At 40.8% G+C, this 19,761-nt stretch overlaps 1 protein-coding gene across 3 annotated transcripts in view; it reads right to left on the bottom strand.

Moving 5' to 3' along the window:
* PIP5K1B (phosphatidylinositol-4-phosphate 5-kinase type 1 beta) overlaps window positions 1–19,761 on the bottom strand; it is a 162,508-nt gene that overhangs the window by 70,288 nt on the left and 72,459 nt on the right. For all 3 annotated transcript variants that reach the window (XM_006137852.5, XM_006137851.5, XM_075931678.2), the window contains exons 4-5: window positions 13,319–13,449; window positions 264–381 (exon numbers count right to left, since the gene is read on the bottom strand). In XM_006137852.5, the coding sequence (XP_006137914.2) occupies window positions 264–381; window positions 13,319–13,449 (249 nt within the window). The remainder of the gene's footprint in view (window positions 1–263; window positions 382–13,318; window positions 13,450–19,761) is intronic.

The following is a 19,761-nucleotide window of genomic DNA, read 5'->3' as shown; positions in this document are numbered from 1 at the left end:
TAAATCTAATTATAATTTGTGTAGAGATAATTGCCTGCACTAGCAGCAATACTCTAGGTATTAAACTAGCAATTCATGTGGCAGGTTTCATAACAATCACTTAAAAGCTGAAGAATTTAAAAAGTTTTGCCAAAAGCAAAAGTTACACCAGTTACAAAACCTAAAAACTACCCCTAGTGTATCATTAGCCACCATCCTTATCTGCTATAGAACTAGTGTTCACAATATTTTGTTAGTTCAGAGGAAAAATTACAAAGTCTTACCAAGTAATCATCGGGTTTGATACCAAAAAGTTCTCTGAAGTAACGGAAAGCTAGAGGAGCATAGGTCTTAAATCTGAAGTCGGGGTAATGATGAGCAGGGGTCAAATTGCTGCCTTCACTGCAGTGAAGAGACAAATTAAGAAAATGGCAAATATTACAAGACATTCTTAAAAAATAAGGCAGATAGTTTCCCTTTAATACTTCCCACCATGATCACCAGCATCCTGAGACAGAAGTCACTGGCCAGAACTTAATATAATGTAGATTCAAACACCAGTATAATTGTTAATATATGCTCAGTGGTGACTGGACAACAGCCGCTTTGTGTCCTCTCTTCCCCTGGAGCGAAGCAACCATCATCTTCATCGGTCACACCATTCATGGTTTGAGGTACTGTTTTCACCAGCATCTCAGCCTTGGCATGTCAGTGTTACTCTCTTGCAAACTAGGTAATGGCATGACCATGGGCTCCTTCAACCCTGTAACTTTTTAGTTTGCAACAATTACTTGCATGGCTGATAGTACACCTGGTTTTGGGTCTGCAAGGCACATGGTTAAAAAACCTCAATTAATTATTGTGCTCAACTAAAAGTGTTCCCTCCCCCCCCCCCCCCCCCCAACTATAGGTGCTGGCTGGCACAGGACTGCCTGCTGAACAAGTGAAAGGAAAACAATTTTTTGCAGTGTGAACAGTGTGTCCTAATCTTACTTCATTTGCTGCTCTGGGGCCACCACCCTCCTTCCAGCAACAAAACAACAAAGAAATCCCCACCTTTCTTTGGCAGGACACTCCCCACGTACCATGAGTCAGCACTAGATGCATAAGCTGTGGGAATTCTATCCCTTGCTAAGTGATTATGGAACAGCTGCACAGATATACAGATATAAGACGTGTCTCAGCAGCATAATAGTATGTATACGGAAACAATTGCGGCTGATAGCTGCTGAGTACACACACACTGAACTGTGTAACTTATAGCCAGATACAAAATAGCAGAAAAAACTAATGGGGACAGGCTCTAGGACATAACGCCCTAATTTGATTATTTCAGCCTTACATCATATATTCAGAGTTCACTTACCTCTGAGCAAAATTTACAGTCGAAACAGCCAATATATAAAACAGTTATAAACATAAGTATTGGAACAGCCTGGATTTTTTTAATATTCTAAGTTCTTTTGCTATCAGAATTGAAATAGGTTCCCTGAAAAATATTTAGAACGTATGCACTAAAATTATATTAGTAACAAATTGTGATGGAAGATGTTTAACCAGCTATCTTTTATCAGACAAATTAAAAAAAAAATGAAGTTAACTGTGCAAGCTGGAAAAAAAATGTTCTGAACCTCCACAAAATTGCATGCCCCTCTCCGTAAAGTCTCCAGCGGGAGATCAAGGGATAAAAAGAACTGATGAAACTATAGGCTAAAAGTACGGAATCAAAGAAAATTCTCTCATTGGCTAGCTGATCAATATCCTGGTTGCTAGCAGCAGGCCTGGCCAAAGGGTTTGCGGGGCTCAAGGCAGAACACTGGGGGCAGGGCCCTGGGCCTGGCTGGTGGATGGGGAGTACTCAGCAGCGCAGGGCCCTGTCTCCAGCGGTGTTTTCTTTGTCAGCGAGGGGAAGTTTGCAGGTGGAGCACACCTGGAGGCTAGCAAGCAGGGGAAGTAGCCCAGAGAAAGGGAACTGCACAGTGGGAGCTTGTTCTGCAGCCTTGCAAAGGGGGCAGAAGCATGGGATGCTCCCCGCAGATGGAAGGGCCAGATCAGAGCTGTAGGCAGGGCTGTGCCCCACCCGCCGGCAGGTTGTGCCGCTTCCCAGCAGCTGGTAGGATTTGACCTAATTCCCCTGCTGGACGGGCGCAGGTCCTACAGGTTGCTCTGCTCCCCCAAACTTTGCTGTCAGCTGGTCAGGCCCAGCTAACAGCTTGTGTGTGCAGCCAGCTCTGGGCTGGGGAATTCACCGTGACATCCTGTGAAGTGCATGGCCCTCATTAGCAGCCCAGCCCTGTGTGCAGTGTGGGGCCCGGAAGGCACAGGGCCCAAGGCAGCTGCCTTGCATGCCCTAAGGCCAGGCCTGGCTAGCAGCTAGTAAAAGCTGCTTTTCCCAAATGAATTGTGCTGTGGGTTTTATAGGAGATTATATAAACAGTCTTAGATTAAAAAAAAAAAAAAAATCAATTCTATTCATGCGTCTGTTGCTCCCAGAATGACATGGCAAAGGAAAACAAGAGAAGAAGGTGGAACTTATAACACTGCATATAGTTATGATTGCCTGCCACTACCAATTACACGGCCTATTTTCTTTTGGTTATAACCAGGGCTCCAAATAACGCAATCTACTTGCCCGTAGTGAGTAGACTGCAACCCGGAAGAGCCAGGTTCGAGCGATCTGCGCATGATCTGAGCGATCGCCGGACGGTGCGGCTGGCGAGCGGGGCTCACCATGGTTTGGCGAGCCCTGGTTATAACTCTGCCTCAGGCTAGGTCTACACTACAGGTTATTTTCAGAAAAAGGTATGCAAATTGCGAACTGAAATTTGTGTATCTTTTTCCGATTCTCTTTTTGGAAGAGGCTTTTCCAACATTTGGCACATCTACACAGGGCCAAATGTAGGAAAAACCTTTTTCAGAAGAGCCCTTAATTCTCATAAAATGAGAGAGACAGTGCTTCCAAAAGAACGCGCCTGCTTTTTCAGAAACTGGTCCGAAAAAGCAGACACGTTCCGTGGACGTGACAGAGTTTTTGCAGGATGCCTCCGGTATCCTGGAAAAAACTCTGTACTGTAGACCTAACTATTTGGACTAAAACTATCCAAGCTCAGTGTATTAAAGAATACTAGAAATGAAAGGGATCTTGAGAGGTCATTAAGTCTAGTCCCTTGCACTCATGGCAGGATCAATCATCATCATGTCTCAGCCTGATCCTTTGAGGAAATGTTGAATGGTTCCCAATAATATCAGGGGAAAACTAAACTGTTTTCCCCATATTAAACTCTTACCATAATTTCATAAGGTGGCTCCAGTGTCTCCATGAGTTGATCAGAGATTTGAAATATGGCAGGGGCATTATCTGGATATTGGGGATGTGCCTTTTTGATAGTTTTATGCAAGAACTCCCAAATTCGGGAAAGCATAAAGCATTACAAAAAAAAAAGTGTCCCTCACAGTGAGCAAATATAAAGAGTTTAGCAACTACATTTTCCAGAGATTCAATCTGCACTGAGTATGGTCCAGTTCAGGGCTAGAGGGACAGAGCAGGACAACTCAGGTACATCAGATTCTTGAACTGAGAGCTGAGAGACTAATGCAGACACAAAAGAGGGGAAAGATGATGTTGATTGGAACAAGACCAGGTCAGTGAGGGGATCATAAGTGTAGGGACCTGCCCGGAGAAAGCACAAGACGAAAGCTTTCTAATATCCATCATTTTCTATATGCCAAGAGAGAGGTTAGCCTAAGGCCTTAGCAAATGAAAAGTGATTAAATGAGTCTCAGTGGTGGCTACCATCTTTATTTCACTTCAGATCACAAAAAAATTTTTTTTACAGCCTTATTGTTTTCCTACTGGCCCATTTTCTTCTTCACAGACCTGTGCTAGGAAATTCTGTTTGTGAAATATATCTTCACTCATTTTCAAACTGAGAGGCTTCTTTTTATGTAACCAGGCACCTAAGAGGGAAGATCTTGCTAAGTGGTCTGCTTGGGAGGTGCTAGGAATGAATTGGGTTTTAGTCATTGTGTATCTGCCTAGCAACAATCAGCTCTCCAGATGTTTCTGGAATTGGTGAGTTTGGGGCATTGCTTCTGGACTCAAGACTCCAGGAGGGCAAATAGTCCAGGCAGCTGCTTTGCCCGTATACTGTGTGGGAGCAGAAAGCAGGCAGTTTTCCTAACTCACAAGAATTTTACATGTTTTTTTTTTAATCTATACTCTTAAATTGTTCAGTGGTTAGCCAACTAGATAGGAGTTATTTCAGCAGGAGGAAAAGTCTGTATGGATTCCAGCTGAAAATTTCTATAAGCAAATGGAACATGGGTGGGCAATAATTATTGATAAGGGGCTACTCCAAGACTTTGATAAATGGTCAAGGGCTGCACTTTTCTAGGATATTAACGAGGGGATCCAGGATGGAAGTTGGGTACAGGAGGGGGCTTGGATTGGAGTGTAAGAGTGCATGCAGAGTCTGGGTGAGAGGTAGGGGTGCAGGAAATGATTCTGATATGGGGAAGGGATGCTGAGTCTGGGAGGGAGTTGTGGCCAGGGGCGCAGCGAATTGGGGTGCGGGAGGGGTTGGGGTACCAGGAGCAGGCTATGGCCGGGAGGCACTTACTAGACAGTTCCTGGGCAGCAGCCCGGACACCCCCTCAGGTATGATCCCTGCCTGCCTGTTCCACATGCTGCTCAAAGCAGCCAACTCTTGGACCCACCTTGTGTGGGAGATGCACCTCTTGGGCTGGGTCACAGTACATTGGCAGCCCAGAGTATCATGGCAGGCTGCATCCAAATATTTGGTGGGCTGGACTTGGCCTGCAGACCATATTTTGCCTGTCCCTGAAACGGGGAAGATGTTGCTTTTGATTCAGACTGCATAGATTTGGTGATCAAAGACTCAGGTGAACTTAACCAAAGCTTTTTGGGAACGCTGAGTTTATTCTCACTGTATTTCTGTGGGGACTGAGCTGTTTAGGTTTTTTTCTTTGTTTGTGTGTAACTGAGACTACTATATATGGCTTTTAAAGTAGCCAGGTGAACATTTTAGAAATTAAATTGTAGTTATTCATGATGTGCCTTTACCATAATATTTTATAAAGTTGGTACTGATGGTATTAAGTTAATTAATTTTGTTCTTTTGGACTTAAATGTCGAGAAGCTGACCCTGCGCAGTCTTTGCTGCTTATCCTCACTGACTGAATTCTAGGCCTCCAGGTGCTTTTCTATGGGAGTTAGGGGTTTCTAGCCACTGGAGAAGGGCAATGAAGTAAACTCTTACCCATCCAAGGTTAAAACAATGCAGTTTTATGAAATATCCAATCATTTAAAAATGAAATATACCACCTTCTCCAAAAGTGTCTACAAAAGACATTTTGGGCCAGATTTTTAAAGGTATTTTACACAATGGTAGTTAGATCACTAGCTACTTTTGAAAACCACATGAAGCACCAGTCTGCATCTTTAAAAACCTTTGGAAAAAAATCTGGCTTTTTGGCCATTTTTCATCATTTGCAGGGTCTAATGGCATGATGTTACATTAAACTTATGTCACCTCTACCCCAGAGTTTACATCTACACTGATACAGCTGGTATCAGGAAAATTGACTCATTTTTCTAGGGTAGGCAAAGCTCAAGAGCATGAACAACTTCCAACATATATAAAGGACTTGGCTACACAGAGAAATTGACCAGCACAGCTATTTCAGAGTAACTCTCTCAACCTCTATTCTGGACTAAAAGTGACTTATTTAATAAAATTACAAAATGGAGAATTATTCCATTAAAAAGTCAGTTTTAATTCAGCATAGGGCCCACACAGAAAGGTATTCTGAAAAAACCTCTACTACAGCGGAAAATGTTATTCTGCCATAGCTTTGCTGGTCAATTTCCCTGTAGACAAGCCCTTGCACTCTGCAAGAGATCACACTGTTTTTAAAAATTCGTCATGGTTACTGTGGGTATGCAGAGTTGCTCTCACCATTCTCAGCCATTTTCATTAATTACACTGATTTTTTTCAGCTTTAAATGCTCATAGGATTGCTCCAAGGACAGCAGGGCAAGTTCAGCTGCAGTGCAGCAGAACAAAATATGACAACAGTTTGAGGTTTTCTTGCCATGGCATTCAAGGCATGTTTGGGCAAAAAAAATGCTTGCACTTTTTGAAAAACACATCTTGCTTGCTGGCTTAACAGCAGTAGTACTGTGACAAAGGAAACCCTTCTGCAGCCCTTGCAGCTAGAAATAAAATGCTGAAAAAAAACTTGAATGATGTGAAGAAAGGAAGTCAGAGGAAAAAGGAGGCTTAGAGGAACACATTAAAGCCAGTGGGATAGGAAAGATGTTTTCAAATTCTAAACAGTCCTCTATTCCCCTTCTCTCCCCACCCCGCCCCCAGCCAGAAATTTGTAATTCTCAGCTCCAAGCCTGTTAGTTTTTATCAACATGGCTTTTTGTCCCATCCCCACATTTTTGAAGTTTAGTTTCTAGCTGGGCTATTGTTGGAGCTGAAGTAGAACATGCAAAGTAAACCAAAAAAAATGTTTAACAGGAGGTGAAAATAAGAGAGCCAGCTGGGGCATTCCATTACAGGTGTGAGGCACAGCTTGCAGTGCAGCTAATGACCAGCCCAATAATCCAGGCAAATAAGTTATGGTACAAGTCACGTGTCTCAATCTAGAATTAATCTCAAATAATTATATATTTGAGGTCCATCTCTGTATTGTTTGGTGAGAGTCCAGATGTGCTTGTTGGCAGTTGTGTTCATTCCCAGGCTAAGCATGGACAAGAAAGGTTAAGGAGGCAACACACTTAGCCCCCAGGACACACCTTACATCTTTCAATGCCAAGTCCTCTAACCAATCAAGGTGATGCGAAGAGGTTCTGAGGGAGCTTCATTTTTTCCTCAAGACAAGAAAGCGGACACAATGTGGAACCTTGGGTTTGTGTATGTGCAAAAAGTGAGGGGAAACAACAAATGAAAAAGGGCAACCTCAGTGCCCATACAGAAGGGATTCCTCTTACTCCTTTTACCCCCAAAATCAAACAAAATATCCAACGTGTTAAAAAAGATCACTTCTTACTGGTTTTTGGAAAACGTTGCCATTTTAATTCACTGAAGTGCATTCACTATCCTTTTCCTGTATGCACCAGATAAGTGCACAATTATGCACAACTAATCCAGGCATCTCTTTCCAGCACTCCCATTTCCTCCCTAGAGAGCAAAGATGAACAACTGCATTATTTCTGCCTATAACTAGTCACAATTCTTATTCCTCCTAGATTCACACAGCTATTGGCTTTTGATTGATACAGGAGAGACATAGATAGGACTCTTTTCATTTCTAAATATATCTTCCTTTGTATTATTTTCAATGACGTAAGATATGCTAATAAGACTCCTGAAATAAGGCACCTTTCGAAGGCAATGCAGGAGTATGTTAAAGAACTGCAAAATAAGTTAAGATAATTATATTTGGGTCCATAAGATTCTATATAGCAATAACCACTGAATGAGCTGAAATAAGGCATATGGCAGAGGGGTAAGTGAAATACCCGTAAGTGGACCTATGGGGAGATTGAACACTTGACAGTATTTGGAAAAAGCCTGGATCTTAGAAGTCTTTCCACTGACAGGTCTGAGAAAACAAAGGTTAAGTCTGGTGTACATTTCCTTGTGCGCAGGGCCTGCACTACGGTTTCTGCCAGCTTTTTAAAACTAGATACCTGGATCTTCTACAAATGGTGCAGTCAAAAAGCTCTGAGTAACTTGTACTTAACTGGTAAAATATCCTAAGGTATGTATCATGGCAAAGTATCAATGTAATAGCTGTGTGAACTAGAGTTACTCTGTGACATGTCTTGAACATCAAGACTCCCTGAAGTCATATCACATCACACTGGATCAAAGAGAGCTGGTGGCTTGTAACATGCAGCATTTCCCCTAGATTCCTGGGGTAGGGGTGGGGAGAGAATTCTTTAAAGCTGAGTGACAGCAGGGAGGAGAATGATTAAGACACCTAAACTACCACCACTCAACAGCTTGGCTGTTACTGCCAATATTGCTTCAGTAGCACCTCTGACCCTAGTAGTGGCAAGAGAAGCTCTAGATCTGCATATGGATGCTTGAGAGGGATGGGAGAGCCTATTTGCATGAGTTCTCAGAGTAGCTTCACACTACCCACATGTACAGCAACCATAGGTTCCCTGATCATAAGCCAGGCCAATGTGTGTTCTGTAAACATGAGCACTCCTGCTCACTGCCATTTAAAAAAAAAAAAAACTGTATCCAGAACCTGCCAAAATGAATTACTGTGCTGTACCCTTTGTGACACATCACAGCTGGGTCCTAAAAGCAACATGCTGCATACTTCCTTTCGGGTAGCCCCATACGAAGAACAAGAGCTTTGCCTGTTGCACCCTGTCACAAAGATAAATGTGGAGGTTAAATGAGAAATGAAAGCTAGGAAGGTAACCTTTCATCCTTGCACATGTGCTATAATTGCCAGTGAAAGAAAGCACTCTAAGCAGTTTAAAAGGCACAGTGGTAACAGTGGCAAATACCTGGTAACTTATTGAAACAGCATTAAATACGCAATACACCCAAGTATTAGGACAAATTCTGTTCCTAGTTTCACCAACTAATATTAATTACACCGGAATTATTTCCTGCTTTACAGCAGTATTACCCAGTAGAATTTGGTCCATTATGCTGAGTTCTAAACTAACCCACTTTCCTTCTTTTCCCCTCTTGGTGTTTTTACCATGTAAGTCTCTGACTGTAGTATCCTGAAATAATATTTTGTTTCACTATGGTTACTAAACTGTCTCATACAGATGGCGAAGTGCAGTTTACTTGAAGGGTGGAGAAATATAAACAGAAAAGAAATAACTTGTGTGTAAAATCAATCAATAACAATAGTTGGCTCTCTTTACACCCTTGTCTTTTACATAATCCTATAATTGTCATCAGAGCCATCCCTAAGGGGATGCGCGGCCTGGGACAACCCTCCCACTCCACCTCTGGCCCCACCCCTACTCCAACTCTTCTCCCACACCCCTGCCCTCATCCCTGCTTCGCCTCACCCCTTTCCCAAAACCCCTGCCCCCTCCTCTCCTGAGCAAGGTTAGGAGCCATCAAGATGTAGCAGTGCAGGGCCAGTTGCTTTGCTGTCAGCCCCTGCAAGGCCCAAGCCCCATGTCCCTCTGAAACAAGGGTGGAACAAAAAGGAATGGAGATGGTGCTGCTGCCAGTCCCAACAACCCTTAAAGCTCAGGGCCCAGGCCAACTGCCCCAAACCATCCTATGGATGGGGCAGCGCTGACTGTCATAGGATTTTGCTTACCAGAAAGCAGATAGAGGCATTGCTTTATTGCTCTTCAGATAGTCTGGATCTACAGCATTCACATCACACTCCAGATGAGTACCCCACTGGGGGTAGGGAAACTAATGATCCAACCATCAGAGCAAATTAGCCCCGGACAAGTGCTACCCGAGGCACATTATGCGAACACTAGCAACGCCACCACTATAGCAGCGCTCCCACTATTATGACAATTGCACATCAGGAGTGCACAGAACTCCATGAAATAAGTGACATTTCATTGCCTGTACGACTCCCATTAGACCTGTGTGCAGACAAGGGGAGATGAAATGATCAGGACAGGCTGTCAAGACAAAGTGCTGCTGCAAATTGATATGTACATTATATAGCAACATAGGAGTTAAATTAATACTTTGGATGGGGCTACAGATAAATCACACTGGAATCATGAAGATAGCGCAAAATGTGGCTGCTTGCTTAAGTCTATTCTCTCATCATGATCACATTTACTTTACATAGCTTAAATTTATCCATCACATTCAAATCACAGAGAGGGAGTAATTTAAATAGCTAGCAAGTGTTCTCCCTAGCTTAGCTGTTCCTAGAATTTTGATTCCACTGTCTCTGCCACTATTCCTCTTGCATTGAGAAAGACTCCTACTACTTTCGTATCCTGGTTGAAGCTAAATATGTTCAGGAATAATCCACATTGTACTTTCAAATGGGACTCAACAGTGGACCTCCCTACATTACTTTGAAGGTTGTAGAGTCCATCAAACTCTTGCTATTCATACTAACGGGTAGTACCTTAATATTCCTCTTCAATATCATTTAGACAGGGAGATAAAGATGCAATTTACAGAGAGACAAGACAGACTTTCCATCTCCTGTGTACTCTAATACACATACACTGTAGGTTCAATAAGAGTTCATCTAGACCATGTGGAAGATTTGAAAGAGGATATGCAAATTCCGCAGAAAGATGATAAATATATAAAGCAAAGCTTTCGAAAGTGAAAGTAGTCGGGACGTGGTTTTTTTGGCAGCCCCTCCCCTTTTTCGAAAAGCCACTCTTCCTCAAAAAAGAGGTTTACGTGGCTTTTCGAAAAAGGGGAAGAGGGTTTGCCAAAAAAGCTGTCCCCCGACTACTTTCACTTTCAAAAGCTTTGCTTTTGAAAGTGAGGTCGAAAGAATCTTTGAATCTTCCACGTAGTCTAGACATAGCTTAACAGGGCTAGAAAGACAAATACATTGCTACTGCTGACTAACAGAGGAAGAATATATCAGTAAGTACCCTTTATAGAAAGAGCCTTTGTTTCAGTCAAGATAATTCACTACGCACAACGCCCTTACTTACTGACGAGTAAAACCAGACAGCAAGTCAAATGACTTGTTGCATCTGGCTATACGTTTAACAGATAGTTTTGTGTGTGTTGTCTTTGGATGACTGGACAAAAGGGTGCTACTAGGTTGGTTTTTTTTTTTTTTTATAATAAACTGTCAATACATTTGCTCCTCATGCCACCATTTCATTTTCAAAATGGAAGAAACTTGTCCTATCGCTACCCTTAACACCAGAGCCACACAGGCATATGGAAACTGCATTTGTAAGTGTGTATGCAGAAATGTTTTTATACGAAGTAAATAGTGTTAAGGCTTTCACAACACTGATCTATCTTTTTATTAAAAAAAAATCAAACTAGAAAAGAGGACATGGAATAGATTCTTCCACTTCTGTGCTATCAATTCAGAAACAAGCACTTAGTTTGTGATACTTAAAATAATCAACTTGGGCTCTGAAGCCTTTACAGATAGCCATGTAGACTGCTAAAGAGAGCACATGCTGTCTTTGTAATGGCAACATCCTCATCCAAGTATGGTTATTTTACTTTTTGAAACAGTGAAGAGTTTGGTAACATGACAATATAGAAGAGATAATTCAGTTCTCATGATCTGAAAAATTCTTGGGGTATTAAATATTTTGTTTAGCATCCCCAGAACATAATCACACAGAAAAAGCATATGGAAACTCATCAATTATAGACACACACAAATCACGAGCATGGAGCATGAATAATTCCTACTGGGCACAGCTACAGCATGTGGGGTAAAGACAGGATATTATCCAGGCAATATGTTCCAAAGTTTGAGGCTTTCTTTAAAAAAAAATTCTTTAGATTAACTTAGCTCCAGTCTTCTTCCTCAAATAATGGCTTTACATTATCAGCTGAGAACAATGTTTTATATATGGCTGTCATAGAACCACAGAAATGTAGAGCTAGAAGTTTCCTCAAGAAGTCAAGTCTGGCCTACCATCCCTACCGTGATGAATTAGGACCAAATCAACCTAGACTATACCTGATAGATTGTTAAAGAATAGGTTAGAAAAACAGCTCCAATGATAGAGATTCCACAACTTCTCACGGCAACTTATTCCCAAGTATAATTACCTGTTATAATTAGAAAGTCTCTAAAAATCTACCCTAATCTCTGGCAAATCGAGGCTATTACTTGCTGTCCGACTCAGATGACACCGAGAACAATTGATCACAGTCTTCTTTATGACGACTCCAAGTATTTGAAGGGTTATCAAGGCCTCTATCAGTCATTTTTCTCAAGATTAAACACTGACTACTAACAAATACACACTTTTTTTAGTGGTGTCCTTTCTAATGTTTCTTCGGACCATAATATCTTAGAAAAAAATGTGTGGATTTATGTTCAGCTTGCACGTGGGCTAAGCTATAAACTGCAATACACACTCAACTAAGGGCTTGTTGCCATGAACACTTAGTTTGAAGCAAGCTGGGGTACACCAGTCGTGTCCTACTGTACTTGCTTTGAAACAGGAGACCAAAGTGCACTATGGCTACGGAGTTTCTAGAGTAGGGCAGCAGGGTGCATCAACAGGTCATAGACTACAGGCTATCATGGGACAGACATAGATCTCAGCAAGCTAGGGATGTAAGTGTTTGTGTAGACAAGCCTTGAAAGTGCTCAGCCCAGCAGTTTCTAGGGACGACAATGGGTGCTGTTAGGGATAAGGCATTTATTTAAAAACAAAAACCAAAAAAAACCACAGCAAGCAGGAACCTAAATACGCATTTGCAAACTTATTTTTTAAAGTCCTGATATAGAAGTTCTTTATACTTTGTCTCGTGACAATTTGGAAAAAAAGTGCCATTATGTAATAAGTTTTGTATTGCTGATATCTGCTGTGACATGGATTTCTCATATAAACGGAAGTACGTTATTCCAAATATTATCCCCTAAACAATATCTGAAACTGCAATCTGCAGAATAACTAAGGGTACAGTCTGTCTACAAAACTGTACATTGACAGTAGTTACGGAATTAGATGTTGGTTGAAAGTTTCTACTTGTGTTGCCCCTATCGCACCATAGGACCTGACAGCCTCACATATTAGTCCACAACACTTTGACACTTTAACGAAGCATTATTAGGCTCATTTTACACAAGGTGAGTTGACACACAAAGACATTATTTGACTTGTTTGAGGTCTCTCAATAAGCCTGTGGGAGAATCAAAAATTTAATCCCGATCCTGAACTTCAGTCTAATATCTCAAATAGGACCATCTGTTCTCACTAATCAGTGTGCACATGGTAATCTCTCCCCACATCCATTTACTAGCACATTTGGAAAGGTGGATCTAGAAATAATGGATGCTTCTGAATGAGATGAACATTGTGGACAGTTGTCAGAGCTAAATGTACATAAGGATTTACTTCATTTGTGGGTGGGTATGGCACAAGAAAGAGTCCAGTCTATACCATTAGTTTTCAAATGATCTTGAACTCAACTTCCAGTTGAAATAGTGTATATTCACTTTTTTATCATTAACATTTTTTGCTAAAGCCATTAAAATTCTATTAAAAATATGATCCCATTTGTTTGAAGATATTCCCTTTTGAAAATAATCCTTATAGTCAGCACATTAAGTAAATGCTGTTAAACTGTTATTTGAAAAGTCTTATGTTACATAGGATTGATCTTACCTGGGTAAAAACACACTTTCCACTACATAGAAGTCTTGCATAAGTACATCTCTGTCTGGTTTAGAGGTGAGGTTACCTACTGTGTATCCTATTCCCAGTTGAATAGTTCCTTTAATAGCAGATGATGCAGTCTGAAAAAAAGAAAATAAGCAGTATTACAATAGCAGTTTACTATATCTGGATTCCTTCTCTTTATCATGAGTACTCTTTGAAGAGAGCATGTTATTTTAAAGTAATTCTTTCATTGGTACCTGGTCAGCTTTACTTTTTCAAGTTGAGTATCAGAGGGGTAGCCGTGTTAGTCTGAATCTGCAAAAGCGACGAGGAGTCCTGTGGCACCTTATAGACTAACTGAAGTGTAGGAGCATAAGCTTTCGTGGGCAAAGACCCACTTCATCAGATGCATTTTTCAAGTTGGAAAGCAAGACAAGAGATTCACCTCTAGTGGAGTTAACTGCTATTCAGAAATAAAAGCTTCAAAGAGATGCTGTGATGTAGCTGAGGCCTCAAATCTAAAACATATCTTATACAATTGGCGTAGGCTACAATTTTCAAAAATGCCTAAGGGATCTGGATATGGGAACTGTCCTAATTACCATGGGAATTGGACATCAAAATCGCTTCAATAATTTTGAAATACCACCCATCATCTTACAGGGCATAGCCTCCCGAATTGTAAGGGCTTAACAGTGCATGCAGAGTTGATATTGACTATTGACGCTGACAGTTGAGCTCTTGAATATATAGTCTAGTTTATTATATATTGGTGAGAAATTAACAGCAGCAGCAAAGGTGTCAAAAGTTTAACATTGGTGATCAAAACAAAAGTTTAATATTGCTGCAGCATTATTCGGTTCCAATTCTATTGTACAGACTCTCATAACGACCAGAGAAAGAATATCAGAATCAACAGCATTTCTAACTATCCGGATAGGAAAGCACTGCACTTTATACTTTATAAGTTACTAAGACATTCTATTTTCTTAGTCACTATCTAAAGCCCCAATCAGAACTGGGTCATCTGGTGCTAGGTACAGTACATGTACGGCTCAGCTCTGCCATCCTTACATTGATCAGCTTGTGAGTTTTGCCATTTACATACATAGGAGCAGGCAGCCTTCACACAGTAATGCAGTGGGCACTCCTGATTGTGGAGTAAGGGTAGCTGAACTGGGCTCAGAGTGAGTGTCCCTGCTCTGTGTAGCTTCTCAATAAAAATGGGACAGGTGAGTGTAACAAGTCAAAAAGCAAGGATGGGAACACAAGGTTCCTTAGACCCCCGCCAAGAGCACAGTTGCATGTTTCAAGGTTTTTGTTTTTTGTTTTTTTTTTAAATCAAGCAAAAAGATGATGAGAGTGAAAGACATCTGAGTAAAATGGTAAATTCTCAATGCAGATGAAAATATCTGAACAGCACAATTTAATTGAACTAACTAGGAATTACACCAGGAAAGGCTTCAGTCTCAGATACTAGATCTTACTTTAGTTCTCAAAAGTGCATGTGCTGTGGTGACTTTTAAAAATGTGAAATGGTGTATTGATGTGTACTTGTTTTAAATAATTAACACCACAAAACAGGCACTTACATAACAGTTCATAACAGGTCATTTGGTGGAACAAAACAACAGAGTCCTTCTTAAAGTGCTCCTTCTACTGGAAAACAATTTGTCTTGTGTGTGTTAAGAAGATTCCCATTTCTTTCCCTGAACAGCCTTTATTCATGAATGATTAATGCCCTGCATAAGCACTAATTATGTCACTTTGTTTAAGTTGGTATTCATCCAGGCAGATTCTTGGTACACAACTGGACACCCATCTAGTATAGGGCTGGAGGGAGGGCTGGAGACTGACAATGTGGCAAATAATGAGGAATTGCAACTTATTATTTTCAAAGGATTTCAGACAAATCAGGTGAAAGAAACAGGGAACCAAAAAGGACATCAACCATGCCATCACTATTAGGCAGCAACATGAGCTGTTGTGGAAGGTTTTCTCAAGTATGCACAAATTACCACGTAGCACCTTGTAGGGCAGAAGTTCTTAAGCTTTTTTCATATCATGGATCACATCTTAAAGATTTTCCAAGATTTTGCATTCAGGATTGCCAGTAGAGGTAGAGCTGGTCAGTGCAATCAGTCACCATCCTTTGAGTAACCACACCAATTGTTTATGTGAAGAAGTAACATTGGGAAAGTATAGTGGTGTTGACTTCTTTTAATACTATTTATAGCAGCTGGAATCAAAGGACAGCTGTAACACCCAGCCACTGGTGGCTAACAGACATAGAACCATTGTTATACTGTTTCAGGAAAGCGTGGGCCACCAACCTTTAAGTGAGAGTCAATCCAGTATTAAGAATTGCATCAGATGACAAGGCAACATGTATTTAAAAAAAAAAGTTGGGAGTCTATCACTGAACATTTATTCCAGTTTTATTTTGTCCTTAAGAGTGTAGTCCAGGGCAGTGTGTGTGGTTGGGGGGCGGGGTGGAGAAGGGGGGGGGGGGGAGAAGAGATGCACAAGGGAAGACTACAAACTTAAGACATTTGACAGCTGGTCCCTGAGTCTTAGGGAAGTGCTTCTCTAAGGCTATGTCTACACTGCAGCTATCCCGGAAAAACTCTGCTGTGTCCAGGGAACATGTCTGCTCTTCTGATATTTTTTCGGCATCCCTGTAAACCTTGCTTTACGAAGAAGGAGGGATGTTCTGAAAGGTTTTTTTTTTTCCTGACATTTGGCCCAGTGTAGACGAGCCAAATGTCAAAAAAGCCTCTTCCAAAAAAGCAAGCAGAAAAAGCTACCCAAATTGCAATTTGCATAGCTTTTTTCAGAAGAGCAATGCAGTGTAGGCGTAGGTAAAAGTTTTGCCTTCAAGAGTACTAGTGCAGACAAGTCTTAGATCCCCTATCTTATTGCTGCAACGATATATTTCTTGGGGGTTAAAATATCTTACTGTTTAGTGGGAAAATTCCACTCCTGATTTGAATTTTTTCCTTCACTCATGGAACTCATAGTTCCCTGTGATAGTATTATAGGACAGCACTACAGTTCAAGATCAAGTTTCAAACCATGTCCGGTATATTTTTAAATTCCCTTTCAAGACTAGTGCAATAGAATTGGCAATAAAGTTCAGAGATCTTCAGTATGAAGAATTCTCTTCTTTTATTGACTGAAATTGATTTTTCCCTCATTTTAGCTTCATGAAAAGGTTCAGAAGATTTCCCTTAGCCCCTCCATCATTAAGCACAACTGCACAAAAATCCCAAGATCACACAACTGGGAAGCAGCATATTTTAGAATACTAGAAATGGCAACCTAGGGACAATCAACATGATCAACACTGATATGTGTGGTTCATTAACCTTATGCTATGAAACGAACTGGCTTCTTGACTTAGGTTTCACACATACGGTTTGTGTCTGTTACTGAAAATAGTGTAGTGCCCACCCTATTAGTCAACTCCTTTTCTCCTTCTATGGTTTCCTCTTCATCTCCGAATCACACTTTCATGAACTGTTGGGCCACTTCCACTCAGACTTATGCATGCTAATATTTCTAAACATTGTGTTGCTACATGCTGTTCAACCCATACGTCTGCTTAGTTGCACAATTAAAGAGTTGTTAAATAGCACTATCTGGGACAAAATCTGCCCTCAGCTATGCATCTCCGACTCCTATGACTTCAGTTGGATAGCACATCATGCCACTGCCCAAAAGCAGATTTTTGGCTCCAATGTTTAATGCTCTGTCAGCCACTCATCTGCCCTTTCATATTTTTTCAATAAAAAGGAAAACAACATTGCTTTGAGGTTCAGAGCTATATACTGTAGAAAACTATATACATATATATTAGCATCTCCATGTTTAGAAGTAAAAATATATCAGATTAAACATCTAAGGAGCTTTGTAGCTTTTCTAGATGAGATAAATACATTTAATTAGAATTCCAGTGCTTTTTCTGCATTAAATTGAAGATAGTTGCCACATACAAGGCCTTGCTATATTACTAGCAAAATATTTGTATACAGTGCAACAGTTAAAAGGGTTCTTTTATATTTAATGGCAATTATGATGTAACAATCTTGAGGTAGACACACTAGACTTGCATTAGGAAGGAGTACTAGATCTGATAGTATCATCCTTGTAAAAAGTATGAACATTTTTTTTAAATGGCTCCTACTGTGCTGTACAGAAGGAAAATCACAATGAGAGAGAGAGGTTCTTATTGGGCAAACTATGTATTGTAGTGGCACTGCAAAGAAGAAGAGAGCTCTGGAATTTGAGACTTTTGCAAAGTAAATAAATAAATAAGAGATGTTCTCCTTCCCCTACTTCACTAGAGAAAGGGCCACGAAAAGCCTAGTAGCCAGCAGAAGGAGCAGCACAGAACTGAAGTGAATGCCTCTCCCTCCCAATATTCAGAGGCAGTGTGGGTGTTGGTGTGAAGACAGGAAAGAGTTTCACATCCTGAGCTTTAAAAAAAAAAAGCCACAGCCCTGAAGGGAGAAGACGATAGCACCCACCTTTTCAGCAAATTGACTGAGGTTTGATTGACTGATTGAAACACATTAGCTCTCTCACTAGGGTCCTATGGGTTGCCCTTAAGTGCTTGTTGAAAATTAAGCACATGCATAAATAAATCCAGGTACTCAGATTCTCACACATGCTTCAATGCTTTGTTGATCAGAGCCTAATATTTTAAGTATGTGTGAAAATGCAGCAATACTGAGGATGCAAATGCCTGCAGAGACCAGGAGCTAGCATCCTGTCAGGGTAAAAGGGAGACCAGTGGGAGGGAATTCTGCTTCGTTGTTTGGATGGCGATTCATGTGCTTGGATCCCCATTCTGCATTGAAACTGGAGATCCTGACAACCTTGACTATGAAGCCTCCAGCCTTATGCAGTTACCGTGCTGTGAAAACATTGCGGTGCGTCCCCTATGGCTGGCTATTTTGTGAAAGGCGATAGTCTGGGCCTAAGCTGCAGAAAAGAATCTTCTCGCCTCCCCACTCTTTAAAAGGTTTATTCTAAACTGCAAACTGATTTTAAATATTTGTCTAACGTTATTTGGATAGGTGCACAGAATAGGACCAGCTCAATGTGCAGTTATATTCCATGCAGAGCTGTATTCCTCTTTCCCACTGAGGGCGTTCCAGGAGGAAATCCATCTTTTACTCCAAACAGTTCCTCCTAAAGAGTGAACCCAGAGTTTGTGACCCATTACCCCCCGTAGAGTGCCAAACTTCTGCTTGGAGCCTCAGACTGATCTTTTAAAGGGCTCAGTTGGGCACTGTGATCAGTTCACAGATTATCAAATTGTGAAAATAGTAATATTAGAGGAATATACCATGAAACCATTCCCTCAAGTCCTAAGTTCTATCACTGCAAACCGTCACCCACCCTGACATCTTTGACTGGAGCCAACGATATATGAATTTTAAGGTATCCTGGCATCCACATGCACAGATTGGAAATGGAACTCCTCTTCCATCAGCTCTTGCCCCTAGCGCCCTCATGTGAACCACTAGGGCTCTCCTTTTTTCAGGGTTTTATCATTTCATTTTAGGCTTTAAGCAATTTGAACTTGTAGGTGTCCAAAAATAATCACATTTGTGTATATTATAATCTCTTTCTGAAGTCCTCTAGCATGCTTTCATGTAGTACTATTTCAAAACAGCACTATATTAAAGCATTCTAGGGAACCTCTGTGTACACCAACAGGCCCAATTTAGACACAAACGTTAAAGTACTTTAGAAATCACACCCCTATATCATTATTATTGTTCCACATAGATAAGCCCTTTATGCAAGTAACCATTTTAGGTGTTTTTCCAGTATTTCACGGATAAACACCTATGTGAAATGTTTTTGCATCATTGGTTTGTTTATTGGCTAGCACCTGAAATGAAGCTCTAAAATAACTTTGCTTTCATTCTGTGACATGTTCATTTCTCTTTTTTGGTATTAGTACCGATTTTTAACTTTAAAAAGTATGTAGCCTTCTATATAAATACTTACATTGAAAGGTTTATGTAAGAGAAACATGTTACTTGGATACTAAAAAAGTAGCAGGCCTGACAAAAGGCTATAGAATTAGGTCACAACATCATTCAAGTGCTCCCATTAAGCTTTGTGTACCTATAGTTCATTTTCACTGGTGAGAAAGTTTCTTAGACTTGATATGTTGCCAGGTGTATTACTACCTCAACACACTGTAAATAGACTTTTGTTTCTTGTACCTCACCCCCAGCTGAAAGCCGGTAACTAGCTGACATTCAAGCAGTTTCTCAATAACGCAATAAACAAGACCTTAAATCCTTTCAAATGGGGTATTAAGTCACCACATGATCCTGTGAATGTAATAACTAAGATTTTAATGATATTATATTGGCTACAGGCAGAGTTTTCTATTTTAAGATGGATCTGTGGAAACCACTAGAATA

The sequence above is a fragment of the Pelodiscus sinensis genome, chromosome 6 (assembly GCF_052426305.1).
Source record: "Pelodiscus sinensis isolate ZL-2025 chromosome 6, ASM5242630v1, whole genome shotgun sequence".
Taxonomy (NCBI): Eukaryota; Metazoa; Chordata; order Testudines; family Trionychidae; genus Pelodiscus; species Pelodiscus sinensis.
The sequence above is the reverse complement of the archived record's forward strand: the minus strand, read 5'-3'. Positions and strand labels throughout refer to the sequence as shown.